Below are 17030 nucleotides of genomic sequence, written 5' to 3'. Positions count from 1 at the left end.
TTAGGAGGCATAGATCATGCGAGTCTCAGCTTATCCTGACAACAAATGACCTGGCCAAGAACCTTGACAGCAATGTCATCATGGATTTAGTACTACTAGACTTCTCTAAAGCATTTGATGTCATCCCACACCAGAGACTGCTTCAGAAGCTTGACTTCTATGGTGTTCGTTCCAACACGAAACAATGGATTTCCAGTTTTCTGACAAAACGTCTTCAGCACGTGTGTGTGAATGGAAAAACCTCTGATTGGCATCCAGTGTTAAGTGGGCCTACAGTACTGGGTCCTCATCTGTTTTTGCTTTACATTAATGACATCCATGAAAGTGACAAGCACAACCAGACTATTTGCTGATGATTGTTTGCTGTACCGTCCAATTAAGTCAGCTGATGATAAAGATGCTCTCCAAAAAGATCTCGATACTATGGTTGCGTGGTCACAACAATGGGGGATGCAGTTCAATCCTTCCAAATGTGAAATCATGCGTGTCACCAGGAGGAGGAAACCAGGCGAAACATCATATAATATCCTTGGTGCCACTATTGAAGAATCCAAACAGACCAAGTATCTTGGCATCAAATTACAGAACGATCTACGTTGGAATGGTCAGACTCATCATGCAACGGTGAAAGCAACAGGAGTCCTAAATTTTCTGAGACGCAACTTTTATCATTGTTCAACTTCTATCAAGGAGAAGTTATACTTCACCCTTGTTAGACCATATTTGGACTACGCAGTTGCAGCATGGGATTCATACACAAATAAAAATATTTCTTCCATCGAACGTGTCCAGACAGGCAGCTCGATTTGTTACAAATATCTATGAGAGAGAAGCGAGTGTAACCGAACTTCTACATACATTGGGGTGGAATACTCTCCAAGACAGACATAAAGCCCACTGCTTGACCTGTTTTTACAAAATGTTAAATGGTCAGCTCGACATAGATTACCACATCTACACCAAACCCAACCCTATCAGGAGTAGACGAGGGCATTCGATTCAATAGACAATAGACAATAGGTGCAGGAGTAGGCCATTCAGCCCTTCGAGCCAGCACCGCCATTCAATGCGATCATGGCTGATCACTCTCAATCAGTACCCCGTTCCTGCCTTCTCCCCATACCCCCTCACTCCGCTATCCTTAAGAGCTCTATCCAGCTCTCTCTTGAAAGCATCCAACGAACTGGCCTCCACTGCCTTCTGAGGCAGAGAATTCCACACCTTCACCACCCTCTGACTGAAAAAGTTCTTCCTCATCTCCGTTCTAAATGGCCTACCCCTTATTCTCAAACTGTGGCCCCTTGTTCTGGACTCCCCCAACATTGGGAACATGTTATCTGCCTCTAATGTTCAATTTGAGATACCAGCTATCAAGACAGATGTGTATAGCAATTCATTCTTCCCTCACACAATTAAAGCATGGAATAGTCTTTGCCCTACTATAGTTACTCAACCAGACGCAACATTTCACCGTCCGGCACGGCCTGAAATAGGCCGCGGGATTTTTCTCTGCTCGGCGGGGGCTTCAATGTCGGGAGCCATGACCGCCCCGACGTGCAGCGTGTTCGCCCGCCCCGGATCGCGGGGCTTGGGTCGGCCCGCTGCGGACCTTTCACCGTCCGACGTGGCCCGGAACGTGGCAACGACAACAGCCTGACCGCGGAAGAAGACGGCAGGGGAAGAGAAAAGACATTCTGGCCTTCCATCATAGTGAGGAGGGGACTGGAGGAGACTCACTGTGATGGATGTTTCTTTTTTTTGTGTTGGTTGGGGTTGTGTAATTTGCTTATTTTACTGCTTTTATTGTTGGACTGTGGGTGACTAAATTTCATCCAAAGAACTTGTTTTTTGGATGACAAATAAAGATATCCTGTATCCTGTAAATTTAAGGCAGCTCTTCTTCTCCAAGAAGCCCTTCTTGCTTAAGTCCATACTCCGCCACCTCCAGTTTAAATTCCATTTGGAATATTTTGGAGGACCATGAACTAGCCAATTTCCATCTACTAATACTCTCCTCCGCCTAGCAGAGCTGGTCCTTGCCCTCAACAACTTCTCCTTCGACTACTCCCACTTCCTCCAAATCCAAGGCGTAGCTATGGGCACTCGCATGGGCCTGCCTCTTTGTCGGGTACGTCGAACAATCACTGTTCCAGGCATACGCTGGCCCCATCCCCGACTCTACCTCCGCTACATTGATGACTGCATTGGTGCTACCTCCTGCATCCATGCAGAACTCACTGACTTCATCAACTTCTCCACTAATTTCCATCCTGCACTCAAATTCACTTGGATCATCTCCGACATCTCCCTACCGTTTCTGGATCTCACCGTCTCCCTCACAGGAAACAGACTATTGACCGACATCTACTACAAACTCATTGACTCCCATAACTATCTAGATTACACTTCTTCCCACCCTGCTTCCTGTAAAGACTCTATCCCCTACTCCCAATTCCTCTGACTTTGCCGCATCTGCGCCCAGGATGAGGTGCTTCATACCAGGGCATCGGAGATGTCCTCATTCTTTAGGAAACAGGGGTTCCGCATTTCCGTTATAGATGAGGCTCTCACTAGGGTCTCCTCGATATACCGCTGCACCGCTCTTGCTTCCCCTCCCCCCATTCGTAACAAGGATTGAGTCCCCCTTGTCCTCTCCTTCCACCCCATCAGCCGTCGCATACAGCATTAAAATCCTCCAACATTTTCGCCACCTCCAATGTGATCCCACTACTGATCACATTTTCCCATCTCCACCCCTTTCTGTTTTCCGCAGAAACCGTTCCCTCCCCAACACCATGGTCAACTCGCAAGATCTAGCAGGCCTTGGCGGACCGAGCATGTGTTTAGCAAAGCACAGGTCAATATCTATCTTGCATTCTGACACCCTAATCAGATGTGCAGCACTTTGGTCAACGTGGGTTGTTTTTAAATGTGCTATACAAATAAAATTGACTTGACTTGACTTGACTTGACATCTTATTGGTGCTGCAGCCACTTAGTGTTTGTTTCCCAAAATAACCAAATGTTGAGTGAAGTTAGAGCGGAAATAACTGTCCCTGCACTGATCGCCCCTGACAAGCAGCACATTCAACAGCTGTTGGATCCAATCCCAGACCTCGCAACATTTGATTTTACAAATTCAAAATTTTGATGTCCAAAATTCAGAATTTTACATAAAAATTCATAATATGGCGCGTAATGCAACTTTTCAGCAAAAAAGGTATGCACGCCAAATGCGCTACATTCATGTGTGAAAAACGACTATTATTTCCAACAGTCTGTAGTTCTTGGACTACATGTACAATGTCAGGCCTACATGTGTATATTCTGCTATTTATAGAAAGGTTATTGAACAGAAATACTTTTTACAACAAATCAAAAATTGTTTTGTTTTGTTTTGTTTTCTCTATTTTGCTTTTTCCTTACACAAAATGTATGACTAAGTTATGAAGAAAGAGTTTCATTTAAAAATACACATACCTAATTTCATTGAAGACACACTTGCTCCAGTGGTCTTCAACAGCAAATCACAACAGACCATGTCCCCCCCACACCACCCCAATACCCCCACTACCCTCCCCCCCACACTCCCACTCCACCCCCACTCCCCCCCTATTAGCAAATTTGCAGATGATACTAAGCTGGGGGGTAGTGTGAATTGTGAGGAAGATGCAATAAGGCTGCAGGGTGACTTGGACAGGTTGTGTGAGTGGGCGGATACATGGCAGATGCAGTTTAATGTAGATAAGTGTGAGGTTATTCACTTTGGAAGTAAGAATAGAAAGGCTGATTATTATCTGATTGGTGTCAAGTTAGGAAGAGGGGATGTTCAACGAGATCTGGGTGTCCTAGTGCATCAGTCACTGAAAGGAAGCATGCAGGTACAGCAGGCAGTGAAGAAAGCCAATGGAATGTTGGCCTTCGTAACAAGAGGAGTTGAGTATAGGAGCAAAGAGGTCCTTCTACAGTTGTACCGGGCCCTGGTGAGACGGCACCTGGAGTACTGTGTGCAGTTTTGGTCTCCAAATTTGAGGAAGGATATTCTTGCTATTGAGGGAATGCAGCGTAGGTTCACTAGGTTAATTCCCGGAAAGGCGGGACTGTCGTATGTTGAAAGGCTGGAGCAATTAGGCTTGTATACACTGGAATTTAGAAGGATGAGGGGGGATCTTATTGAAACATATAAGATAATTAGGGGATTGGACACATTAGAGGCAGAAAACATGTTCCCAATGTTGGGGGAGTCCAGAACAAGGGTCCACAGTTTACGAATAAGGGGTAGGCCATTTAGAACGGAGATGAGGAAGAACTTTTTCAGTCAGAGAGTGGTGAAGGTGTGGAATTCTCTGCCTCAGAGGGCAGTGGAGGCCAGTTCGTTGGATGCTTTCAAGAGAGAGCTGGATAGAGCTCTTAAGGATAGCGGAGTGAGGGGGTATGGGGAGAAGGCAGGAACGGGGTACTGATTGAGAGTGATCAGCCATGATCGCATTGAATGGCGGTGCTGGCTCGAAGGGCTGAATGGCCTACTCCTGCACCTATTGTCTATTGTCTATTCCCCTCCCCCTGACTCCCACCCTCCCCCCTACTCCCCTCCTCCCTTTCCCCCTGGCATCCGCCCTCGCACACTCCCTACTCCCACCCCCCCACTCCCGATTCACGCCCCCCCACTCCCACTTACCCCCCTCTCCCCTCTCCCTCCACTCCCGCCCTCCCCTCCCCACCTTTTCCCCCCATCTCCACTCCCCCACCCCCCACCCCCATCCCCCCTTCCCCCTCCCTTCCTCCACCCCCCCCGATCCCCACTCCCCCCTCCCCTGCACCCCATCCCCTCTCAACGCAGTGAGGTGAGCCCAGCGGCGAGGCGAGGCGAGTCGAGGCCAGCAGCGAGGTGAGGCGAGCCCAGTGGCGAGTCAGGGCCAGCGGCGAAGGGAGGCCAGCGGCGAGGCGAGTCGGGGCCAGCGGCGAGGCGAGTCGGGTCCAGCGGCGAGGCGAGTCGGGGCCAGCGGCGAGGCGAGTTGGGGCCAGTGGCGAGGCGAGTCGGGGCCAGCGGCGAGGCGAGGTGAGGCCAGCGTCGAGGCGAGGCCAGCGGCGAGGCAAGTCGGGGCCAGCAGCGAGGTGAGACCGGGCCAGCGGCGAGGCGGGGCCAGCGACGAGGCGAGGCGGAGCCAGCGGAGAGGCGAGACTGGGCAAGGCCAGCGGCGAGGCGGGGCGAGAGGCAGGGCGAGCGGTGGGGCGTGTGTTTTGCGGAATAATGTGAGGTGAAATCGGAATGGTGGAAATGAAATAAGAAAGCGGAAACTTTCCGCCAAATTCGGAAGGGTTGGGAGGTCTGCAATCCTGACATGCAACGGATAAACACGGATGATAGAAGCATCTAAACAAATGTAGTTTTCCACCACATTCAGTAGAATCGGGAATCCCCCCATAGCCAATCATCCCAGCTGCAAATAGATGACAGTGGAACCGATCAGAAGTCCCACCGCAGGCAGAGGGAGGCCAAACTCGGCTGGAGTTCAGTTTAGAGATACAGCATGGAAACGAACCCTTCAGCCCACTGAGTCCGCACTGACTAACATTAATTACTATCCTACACATTGGGGACAATTTACAGAAACCAATTAGCCTACAAACGTCCATGTTTTTGTAATGTGGGAGGAAACCGGAGCTCCCGGAGAAAACTCACACGGTCACACGGAGAGCGTGCAAACACTGTACAGACAGAACCCGTGGTCAGGATCGAACCCCGGGTTTCTGGCACTGTAAGGCAGCAACTCTACTGCTGTGCCACCGTGTGCTGGGCTGCATTACCTGTGGAGACTGCAGTACTTGGAGTCTCTGAATACAGAGTCTGGAGGAAGTTCTCCAGTGGAACGTGAGCGAGGGGTTGCTGCACTGAGACTTCCTTTGGTCTGACGAGTGAACTGATGGGTGCGGAATCAGGATCAGTGCAGGTGGTGTCCAGGGCTTGGACGGGTGCTGCAATGGAGAGATAACATCAAGTTAGAGTGAGCAGCACGCTCAAGACTTCAGCCATCCCCAGCCAGTGCTTCCACACTCCGCCACTCCACACTATCTTTACCACCTACACAGGCTGGCCAAGGAACAACCCGTTCTACATGGAGAAGGCAAACCACGGGAACAGAACTCAATGCAGTGCGACAAAGTGAGAATTCACTGACCATCTCCCAGTGAAATACACACTATAGCAGCATCTCAGGAACCCCACCCCGTCACGTATTCCATGACATCGCCATCCCGATCCCGCCAATGTTCCTGCTCCACCCAGTCCCGCACCAGGTAGAGGGAGGGGGGCGGCGGAGAGAAGAGATGGGAGGGAGAGAGAGGGGAACCGTGAGGTGGGGCAAGGCAGAGAGACGATAGTTAAAGGGAAATTCAAATGTTTTGGAAGATTTTGGATGCACAGGGAACACACAATGTGCTCTTGAGCGTATGGAAACTGACAGCTACAAATTCAAACTTCCAAGATCTAAAGAACACATTAATCAATAACAATCATAGAATCATACAGCGGGGAGACAGTCCTTTCAGTGCAACGTGTCCACGCTGGCCAACATGCCCCACCCATAATTGGCTGCTCATAATTGGCTACCCACCACCCTTGGGTGTGAAAACGTTGCCCCTCGGGGTCCGATTAAATCTTTCCCCTCGCACCTTAAACCCATGGCCTCTGATTCATGATTCCCCTACTCTGGGTAAAGGACTGTGCGACTGTAAAGGACAAGCGTCTTTGAGTATATGAAAAGCGCTATATAAATATAATGCATTATTATTATTATTATTATCTACCCTATCTATTCCTCTCATGATCTTATACACCTCTATAAGATCACCCTCCTGCACTCTAAGGAATACAGTGGTAGCCTGCCCAACCTCTCCCTATAGCTCAGGCCCTCAAATCTCGGAAATCTTCTCTGCACTTTTTCAAGTTTAACAACACAGTAGGGTGACTAAAAGTTACCGTCAAGGGTAAAGGCACAGGCGCAGGGGGGGATGGAGGGAGACTCTCTGCCAGCCACGGTCACAGCGGGTTGGAGGGAAGCCAGTTCCAAGTCCTCATCACTGTCCCTGCAGAGGAAGAGGCCAAACGCAGATCAGGAACGTCAGAATGTACACGCAGTCCAGACCAGAGAGATGACTCAGGTTAACACATAAACACTTTGAGAAAAAAATCATTATTTTAACTCGTGGGTCCGCCCGCTCTTTATCCATAACCAGCTACTAGAGTAATGGTCGCTGCTCCCAAAAGGCACACCCACGGACACTTTAGTCACAAGGGCGGTACAGTGGCGCAACAGTAGAGTTGCTGCCTCACATTGCAACAAACCTGAATTTGATCCTGACAATGAGTGCTGTCTGTGTGGAGTTTGGACGTTCTCAATGTGACTGCATGGGTTTTCTCTGAGTGCTCTGGTTTCCTCCATCCTTCCAAAGACATGCATGTTTGTTGGTTAATTGGCTTCTGTAAATTGCCTTGTAAATTGACTATTTTGGGATCTGTAGCACACTGTGAACAAGGTGATCATCCCCTTTTTTATTTCTCACCTCCACCCATATAGTCTCATCAGTAATGTCATCTCAGACTACTGCTGTGACATTCGCTTTAAAATAAAGCTCTTTTACCCCCTCCTCTATCTCTCCTGTGGAACCTGTACCCTGGAACATTCATCTGCCAGTCCTGCCCCTCTCTTAGCCAGGTTTCTGTAATGTTTACAACGTCCCAGTCGTAGGTACCTAACCATGGGCCAAGTTCACCCGCCTTAACCATCAGGCCACTCACATTGAAATAAGTGCAATTCAACGCAGCCATCCATCCTTCCCCACTCCCTGCCATGCTCCTGCCTGTCCTATCCTCTGTGCTTTCTTTAATCTCACCTGCCTCAGTCCTGCATTGGATCCTGCCCTTCTGCCCATCCCGTTTAAACCCACCCGGGTAGCACTAGCAAACCTGCCTCCAGGACATTGGTGCAGGTGCAACAGATCCCTCTTGTACTCTGCTCCAGCCGAGATCCCAATGGTCCAAGAGTCTGAATCCCTGTCCCCTGCACCAACTCCTCAATTCATTGATCCTATCTTCCTGTCCCTACCCTCACTAGCACATGGCACTGGGCATAATCCGGAGATCACCATCCTGGAGGTCTTGTTCTTTAAACTTTTACCTAATTACCTGTATTTAATTTGCACGACCGATTCCCCATTCCTACCAATGTAATTTCTGCCAACAAGCACGACAACTTCGGCTGTATCTTTCAATGAATTAATTTCAATCATTCACAAAAAAGTGGCTTTGGGCAGTAGCACATCACAAGTGACACGCTGCTTCCCCTCAGGCTTGGTTACTGACCCAAACACTGCCTGTTGAGCTGCAGCCTAAAGTCAATCTCCTTTGTCACCAGTATTCTCCATCTGCTCACTGTCATACAACGGGAGTGCCGAGATAGTTATTAATGTGGAGTTAACTACAGTGCTGTACGGTGACGCAGCAGTAGAGTTGCTGCCTTATAGCGCCAGAGACCCGTTTTCTATCCTGGCTGAGGGTGCTTGTCTGTACGAAGTTTGTACGTTATCCCTGTGACCTGCGAGGGTTTTCTCCCGGATCTTTAGTTTCCTCCCACACTTCGAAGACGTTTGTCGATTCATTGGCTTGGTATAATTGTAAATTGTTCCTGGAGTGTGTAGGATTGTGTTAGGTGTTTGGGGATCACTGGTAGGCACGGACTCGGTGGGCCGATAGGAATGTTTCCGCACTGTATCTCTAAACTAAAGTAAACTACAGGAATCACAGCCGCTGGATCGCATCTTATGTGTGTGGAGTGATACCAATGTACCCAGTGTTTCAAGATTTTACAGCACCAGGACCTTCCTAGGTCCCGTGTCACATGGAAAGAGGTCTTGCCCTTGCGGCCAGACTGTCAGAGCCTACAGTTTTAGTTTAGTTTAGTTTTAGTTTAGTTTATTATTGTCATATGTACTGAGGTACAGTGAAAAGCCTTTTTGTTGCGTGCTATTCAGTCAGCGAAAAGACTATACTAAGGTTTGTAGGTTAATTGACTGGGTAAATGTAAAAATTGTCCCTGGTGTGTGTAGGATAGTGTTAATGTGCGGGGATCGCTGGGCGGCGCGGACTCGGTGGGCCGAAAGGGCCTGTTTCCACGCTGTAGAATCTAAATCTAAAAAAAAAAATCTAAAATCTATACACGATGACAATCTAGCCATCCACAGTGCACAATTGCAGAATAAAGGCTGGAGCATAGAGAATGTTTTAGTAGCGCAAAATATATTAGCCATTAAGGGGTGGCACGGTGGCACAGCCAGCGGTAAAGTTGCTGTCTTACAGCGCCAGAGACCCTGTTTCGATCCGGACTATGGGTCTCTGTACTGAGTTTGTATGTTCTCTTTATGACCACACGCGTTTTCGCCGGGTGCTCTGGTTTCCTCCCACACTCCAAAGACGTACAGGTGTGCAGGTTAATTGGCATCGGCAAAATTGTAAATTGTCCCAGGTGTGTAGGATAGTACTAGTGTATGGGGATCACTGGTCGGTGCAGACTCGGTGGGCCGAAGGGCCTGTTTCCGCATTGTAATCTCTGAAGTCTGAAGTCTAAATGTAAAGGGAATAATGTTTAGTGCATTTTCAATTGAAGTCCAATTAAAGACAGTCCGAGGGTCTTCAATGAGGTAGATGTTAGGTCAGAACCACTCTCTAGTTGGTGATTGGATGGTTCAGTTGCCTGATAACAGCTGGGAAGAAACGGTCCCTGAATCTGGAAGTGTGTGTGGTATCAGATGGTCACAGAGAGAGTCAGGAAAGCCACTGAACCAAGGATGTTGGGCTACTGGTTACATTCTCTGCCTCTATCAATTGTCAATGATTAAAGTGTAATGCTCACCAATAATCTGTAGTTTCTCTGCAGTCTGAGTTGCTGCGTGAGATCAGGTTGGAGTTTGTTTCCTTTCTGCGATACTGACTTCCCTGACGTTCAAATCATTAATGTAGATAACAAACAGCAGTGGACCCAGCACTCATCCTGTACTTTTCTATGTTCCATGAGATATGGTAGACTGTGGTTTACTTTGTAGTATGTTTGTTGTGCCCTGTGGCACTCCACTGGTCACAGGTCCCCAATCAGAGAAACAACCCTTCACAACTACCATTTCACTCCTTCCTCCAAGTCAATTTTGAGTCCTGTTGGACAGAACACTTTGTATTGCTTGTGATCCATCTCTTCGAGTGCAGCCTGTCATGCGGGACCTTGTGAAAAGTGTTCCAAAGTCTATAGACAACATCCACAGCCCCGATCTCATCAATTCCCAGTGACCTCTTCAAAACACTGTATCAGATTCATGAGACACGATTTCTCTCACACCACACACACCACACAGCCACCCGTACTTTTTTTAATCGGTCCATGCCTAACCAAATCTTGGTAGATTCTTTCCCGAAGAATCCTCTCCCATAATAAGGCCAGGCTCCCGGCCATCTACTGCCTGGCTTGTCCTTGCAGCCCTCACTAAACAACCGTCTTGACCCGAAAAGTCACCTATTCCTTTTCTCCAGAGATGCTGTCTGACCCACTGTTACTCTAGCATTTTGTGTCTATCCTCGGTTTAAACCAGCATCTGCAGTCACACAACATTAGTCACCGACAACTTTACCTGTAGCTAAAGATGATGCAAAAACCTCTACAAAGGCCTCTGCAATTTCCTCGTGAGGTTGCCACCTGGTCATAGAAACATAGAAAATAGGTGCAGGAGGCCATTTGGCCCTTCAAGCCAGCACCGCCATTCTTTGTGATAATCTACAATTAGTAACCCCTGCCTGCCTTCTCCCCATATCCCTTGATACCACTAGTCCCTAGAGCTATACCTAACTCTCTTTTAAATTCATCCAGTGAATTAGCCTCCACTGCCTTCTGTGGCAGAGAATTCCCCAAATTCACAACTCTGGGTGAAAAAGTTTCTTCTCACCTCAATTTTAAATGGCCTACCCTTTATTCTTAGACTGTGTTCCCTGGTCTGGACTCTCCTGGTCAGGCCCCGATCTTCCCCATGGACATCCCCCCCTCAGGCTTTTTACCCTCTCTCGACCATTTCCTTTATAACTGCCAATATTAAACCAACCTTCTTGACTTCTCCATCCAACCTCACTCTTGCTGCTCTCACACCACAGCCCTGTGCTCTCTCTGCATCAATCCTAATGCCCTCATCAAGCCTGCGGACGAGGTGGTGCTGTTGTGGTCCTATGGACTGACCTCGCAGAGACCCTGAAGAAGGGTCTCGACCCAAAACGTCACCCATTCTTTCTCTCCTGAGACGCTGCCTGACCCGCTGAGTTACTCCAGAATTTTGTGAATAAATACCTTCGAATTGTACCAGCATCTGCAGTTATTTTCTTACACTTGCAGAGACCAGTGATCAGATCACTAACACCTCCTCCTGGACCATGACCCTCAACGAACAGCAAACCACTGTCTCCTTGACTATCAGATTTTATACCTTCAGGAGATCTCTCCATCACAATCGAATAGTTTAGTTTAGTTTAGAGGTACAGAATAGAAATAGGTCCTTTGACCCACCAGGTCCACCAACCATCGATCACCCATTCACATTAGTTCTTTGTTATCTCACTCTCTCAGCGGTTTAGTTTAGGGATACAGCATGGAAACAGGCCCACCGAGTCCACACCGACCAGCAATCACCCATTCACACTAGCTCTATGTTATCCTTCTTTCTCATCCACTCCCTACACACTAGCTCTATGTTATCCCATTTTCTCCTCTACCACTAGGGGTAATGTTATAGAGGCCAATTAACCCACAAACCCTTGCGCCTTTGGAATGTTGGAAGAAACCAGAGCACCCAAAGAAAACCCACGCGGTTACAGGGAGAACGTGCAAACTTCACACAGACATCTGAGGTCAGGATCGGACCAGGTTCTCTGGTGCTGTGAGGCAGCGGCTCTACCGCTGTGCCACTGTGCTGTGCCACTGTGCTGTGCCACTGTGCTGTGCCACTGTGCTGTGCCACTGTGCTGTCCACACAAGCAGCTGCTTCCATCTGGTATGGTTGGACTTACAGAATAAAATATTTCTACTTGTCAGGTTTGGCTGTGTAATCTGAGCTGGTGTGAGAGGCAGTGAAGTTGCCCTTACCCTGGGTCCATGCAGTCCTGTATGTCAGCCACCCACGAGTGCTTCTGCAGCGAGTCAATGGTCTCCAGGATGTACTCCACACCATTCTCCACCTGTCACACAAGTCACTCTTTCTAGTCGTGTCAGATTGCACATCAAATCATCACTGCATGCACATGCACATGCACAATATTTTCAGTACAGCAGAGTATGCTTTGGATCACAAGAATGGTTCTGACTCTCTTCCAACCCGCTAAGGAATGAACAAACATACAATGTTTATCAGAAGCTCATATCCAACACCAATTATTCATGAAAGATACACAAAATGCTGGAGTAAGTCAGTGGAAAAGGCAGCATCTCTGGAGAGAAGGAATGGGTGACATTTCGGATCGAGACCCTTCAGACTGAGAGTCAGGGGAGAGAGAAACTAGAGATATGGAAGGTTATAAAGAGCATGTAAGGTGTGAAAAGGACAGATCAAAGCAGGCAATGCTCAAGGAAATGTACAATGGTTCATTGTGTAGGAAGGAACTGCAAATGCTGGTTTAAACCGAAGATAGATGCAAAATACTGGAGTAACACAGTAGGACAGGCAGCATCTCTGGAGAGAAGGAATGGGTGACGTTTCGGGTCGAGACCCTTAGAAGGGTTACTCCAGCATTTTGTGTCTATCTTCGGTACAATGGTTCATTGTTGGCTGAGGGGAAGGTGACAACAAGGTATACAAACAGTAAAATTAAACAGGGGGACAGTGAAACTAGTAGGAGAACTAGGGTGGGGGAGGGACGGCAAGAGAGGGAAAGCAAGGGTAATTTAAAATTAGAGAAATCAATATACATACTGCTGGTTTGTAAGCTGCCCAAGCACAATATGCGATGCTGTTCCACCCATTTGTGTTTGGCCTCACTTTGACAGTAAAGGAGGCGCAGGACAGAAAGGTCACTGTGGGAGTTAAAGTGTTTAGCAACCAGGAGAACACGTAGGCTCAGGCAGACTGAGTGGAGGTGTTCAGCGACCAAGTCTGCGCTTGGTCTCACCGATATATAGTTCACACCTGGAACAGCAGATACAGTGGATGAGGTTGGAGCAGCACTAACCATCATTCAGAAACTTGGAGCAAGTATTAATAGAAGGGGTGAGCTAATACTCCCTGCAGGCATTGTGGGGAAAGAAATAAGGCTGAGAGTCAATGCCCACAGTTGTGTTATGGAAGTGTGCTCTTGGAAGCTAGTGCATCCTTCTTATGTACGTCCACTAAAGAGAGCACGAGTAGTATCCCATTTGGTCTGTAGCCTCGGTACCTATGGCAATAAAGTATCATTGAGCCTTCTCTGCCTTAGCTTATCACGATACTACATAAATGTCGCAAAAATTGTTTTTCTCCTTCATCCACTCAGGCAGTGCATTCCAAACTCCAATCATTATTTGGGTGGTAAAATTCTTTCTTGTATCCCCAAATTCCACACCTTAAACCATGCACTTTTTTAGTTTATTTTTAGTTGCAGAGACACAGCACAGAAACAAGTCCTTCGAGCCCACTGAGTCCGTGCTGACCAGTGACCCCCACATACTAACACTATTCTACACACACACTTGGGATAATTTACAATTAAACCAATCCAATTAACCTACAAACCTGTACATCTTTGGAGTGTTGGAGGAATCAGAGATATCGGAGAAAACTCTGATTCCTGGTCACAGGGAGAACGTACAAACTCCGTACAAACAGCACCCATAGTTAGGATCGAACCCGGGTCTCTGGCGCTAAGGAAGCAATTCTACCGCTGCGCCACCATGCTGTTCTCTGGTTAAAGGTAGGTCACTGTCTACCATATCCCATGGAACATAGAACAGGGCAGCACAGGAACAGGCCCCTTGGCCCACAATGTCTGTGCCAAACATGACATCAACATAAAATAATCTCATCTGCCTGCAAATGATCCACATCCCTCCATTCTCTGCATATCAACGTGCCTGTCTAAAAGCCTCTTAACCACTATCATATCTGCCCCACCACCACCCCTGGCAGCATGTTCCAGGCACTCAACACCCTCTATACTAAAGCAAAACGCCCTGCACATCTTCTTTAAACATTGCCCCTTTCACCTTATAGCTATACCCAATCTATGCCTCTCATAATTTTATATACTTCTAATAATATAATAATATAATATATTCCTTTATTCGTCCCACACCGGGGAAATTTACAGTGTTACAGTAGCAAAGTGACCAGACTGCAAATGATACTCCAAATATGGTCTAATGAAAGTCCTTTAAAGTAGCAATAATAATTCCCTAATCATACTCAATGCCCTGACTGATGAAGGCAAGTGTATCCTGTGCCCTCTTTACCACTCTATCTACTTTTGAGGGAGCTATGGTCTTGGATCCAAAGATCTCTCTCTATAAGCAGGTACATGATAATTTTGTAGAATGCTAGAATTGTCCTGCATCAAAACGGTCCCTTTGGCCACCAGGTCCATGTCGACCGTGATGCCCATCTATGCTAATCCCATTTGCCCACATAGACCTTTATCCTTTCATAGCTATGTTGTAATTATATCTCATAGCTATCATTGTACTTGCTGCCAACACCTACTCCAGTAGCTTGTTTCAGATAACCACCACCTTCCCATCTCCTTTAAATTTCTTCCTTCTCATCTTAAAACACTGCCCATTCGTTCTAAACTCCTTGCCCAGTGAAAATAAAGATCCTAACTATCTATCCAATCAAATGTAAACACATCCCTCGGACTCCTACAGTCCAGTGAGACTAAACCCAGCCTTTCCAATCTCCCACATAACGACAGCTCTCCATTCCAGGCAATATTTTGGTGTATGTCTTCTACATGCCCTCTATTGTGACAGGTGAAAACGTCCCTTCAATAAGTGAGTTCGGTATTCTGACTGAGCATGCGTAGGTCATAGGTCACGGGGGCAAAGAATGGTCGCCAGCACATCTGCTCCATGTAAACAAAGCTTCGTTTCATCCGTTTTTTCCAGTTTTTTTCCGTATAGGTAAGAAAATACTGTTTTCAAAACTGTTAATTTGGTGTCTATATGGTTAATTAGTAAAAACTACAATGATTTTGCATGTTTTTTTGCTTTAAGTGGCGAGTTCCCCTCAACTCTCCTCGACTCTTTAACTTGTCCCGGAGCCGTGGAACCGCGGTGGCGATGGCGGGAATAGAAGTTACTTAAAATTAGAGAATTCAATGTTCATACTGCCCTGATGTAAGCTCCCCAAGCGGAATGAACATTGAATTCTCTAATTGCACGAAAGGGCTGCATGATGGAGTTGTTGCCTTACAGCGCAAGAGAACCGGGTTCGATCCTGACTACGGGTGCTGTACGTTCTCCCCGTGACCTGCGTGGGTTTTATCCGGGTGCACCTGTTTCCTCTCACACTCCAAAGACGGCAGGTTTGTAGGCGAATTGGCTTCGGTAAAATTGTAAATTGTCCCTAGTGTGTAGAATGGTGTTAGTGTATGGGGATCACTAGTCGGTGAGGACTCGATGTGCCGAAGGGCCTGTTTCCATGCTGCATTCACTAAACTAAACTCATAGTGCCATTGCCAATACATGACATTTAAGCACTCTAGGCTGCTGAGGTGACTCACCTCCCGGCACTCCAGGACAAAGCATCCATCCCATTGAGTGGCACCCCTTCAACCCCACTCTGCAGACTCATTCCTTCCACCACTGGGAACCTGCAAGGGACCGTTCTCATCTCCCTGCCACCCTTGTTGCGCCCCGCTTGTGAATTTGGGGAAGTGCAGACTACTTATTGCAGTGCATGCAGAGGGTGGGATGCACTGTGCACCTGTGTTGGGAGCAATGAATTCTGATCAGTAGGGTTTGTCACTGGGAGTGGACGAATTGCCCCAAACCCCCCCCCCCCTTTTCTAAACGGGCGGCACGGTGCTGCAGCGGTAGAGTTGCTGGCCAACAGCACTAGAGACCCAGGTTCAATCAGGGTCAGTAAAAGGACAGTAAAAGCTTCTTTAGGTATGTTTAGAGAAAAAGATTAATAAAGACAAATGTGGGTCCCTTGAAGGCAGACACGGGTGAAATTATTATGGGTAACAAGGAAATGGCGGAAGAGTTGAACAGGTACTTCGGATCTGTCTTCACTAAGGAAGACACAAACAATTTCCCAGATGTCTAGAGGACAGAGGATCTAGGGGGCTAGAGGAATTGAAAGAAATTTGCTTTTGGCGAGAAATAGTATTGGGTAGACTAATGGGACTGAAGGATGATAAATCCCCTGGGCCTGATGGTCTGCATCCCAGGGTACTCAAGGAGGTGGCTCAAGAAATAGTGGAAATTGGTGATCATTTTCCAATGTTCAATAGATTCAGGATCAGTTCCTGTGGATTGGAGGATAGCTAATGTTATCCCACTTTTGAAGAAAGGAGCGAGAGAGAAAACGGGGAATTACAGACCAGTTAGCCTGACATCAGTGGTGGGGAAGATGCTGGAGTCAATTATTCAAGAGGTAATAATGGCACATTTGGATAGCGGTAAAAGGATTGGTCCGAGTCCGCATGGATGGAAATCCTGTTTGACTAATCTTCTGGAATTTTTTGAGGATGTGACAAGTAAAATGGATGAAGGAGAGCCAGTGGATGTAGTGTATCTAGACTTTCAGAAAGCCTTTGATAAGGTCCCACACGGGAGGTCGGTGAGCAAAATTAGAGAACATGGTATTGAGGGTAGGGTGTTGACATGGATAGAGAATTGCTTGGCAGACAGGAAGCAAAGAGTAGGAATGAACGGGTCCTTTTCAGAACGGCAGGCAGTGGCGAGTGGAGTGCCGCAAGGCTCGGTGTTGGGGCTGCAACTGTTTACCATATATATTAATGATTTGGATGATGG

General features: G+C 47.5%; 1 protein-coding gene across 5 annotated transcripts in view; it reads right to left on the bottom strand.

The window, feature by feature from the left end:
* Positions 1 to 17030, bottom strand: part of sh2b2 (SH2B adaptor protein 2) — a 92733-nt gene that overhangs the window by 31701 nt on the left and 44002 nt on the right. For all 5 annotated transcript variants that reach the window (XR_013548940.1, XM_078422347.1, XM_078422344.1 and 2 more), the window contains exons 5-7: positions 12171 to 12262; positions 6980 to 7086; positions 5809 to 5976 (exon numbers count right to left, since the gene is read on the bottom strand). Coding sequence is in view for 4 of the 5 variants with exons in the window: in XM_078422347.1 (XP_078278473.1) it covers positions 5809 to 5976; positions 6980 to 7086; positions 12171 to 12262 (367 nt within the window). In the remaining variant the exon portion in view is untranslated. The remainder of the gene's footprint in view (positions 1 to 5808; positions 5977 to 6979; positions 7087 to 12170; positions 12263 to 17030) is intronic.

This window comes from Rhinoraja longicauda, chromosome 26, assembly GCF_053455715.1.
Source record: "Rhinoraja longicauda isolate Sanriku21f chromosome 26, sRhiLon1.1, whole genome shotgun sequence".
NCBI lineage: Eukaryota > Metazoa > Chordata > Chondrichthyes > Rajiformes > Arhynchobatidae > Rhinoraja > Rhinoraja longicauda.
This window is presented reverse-complemented; position numbering and strand designations above follow the sequence as displayed.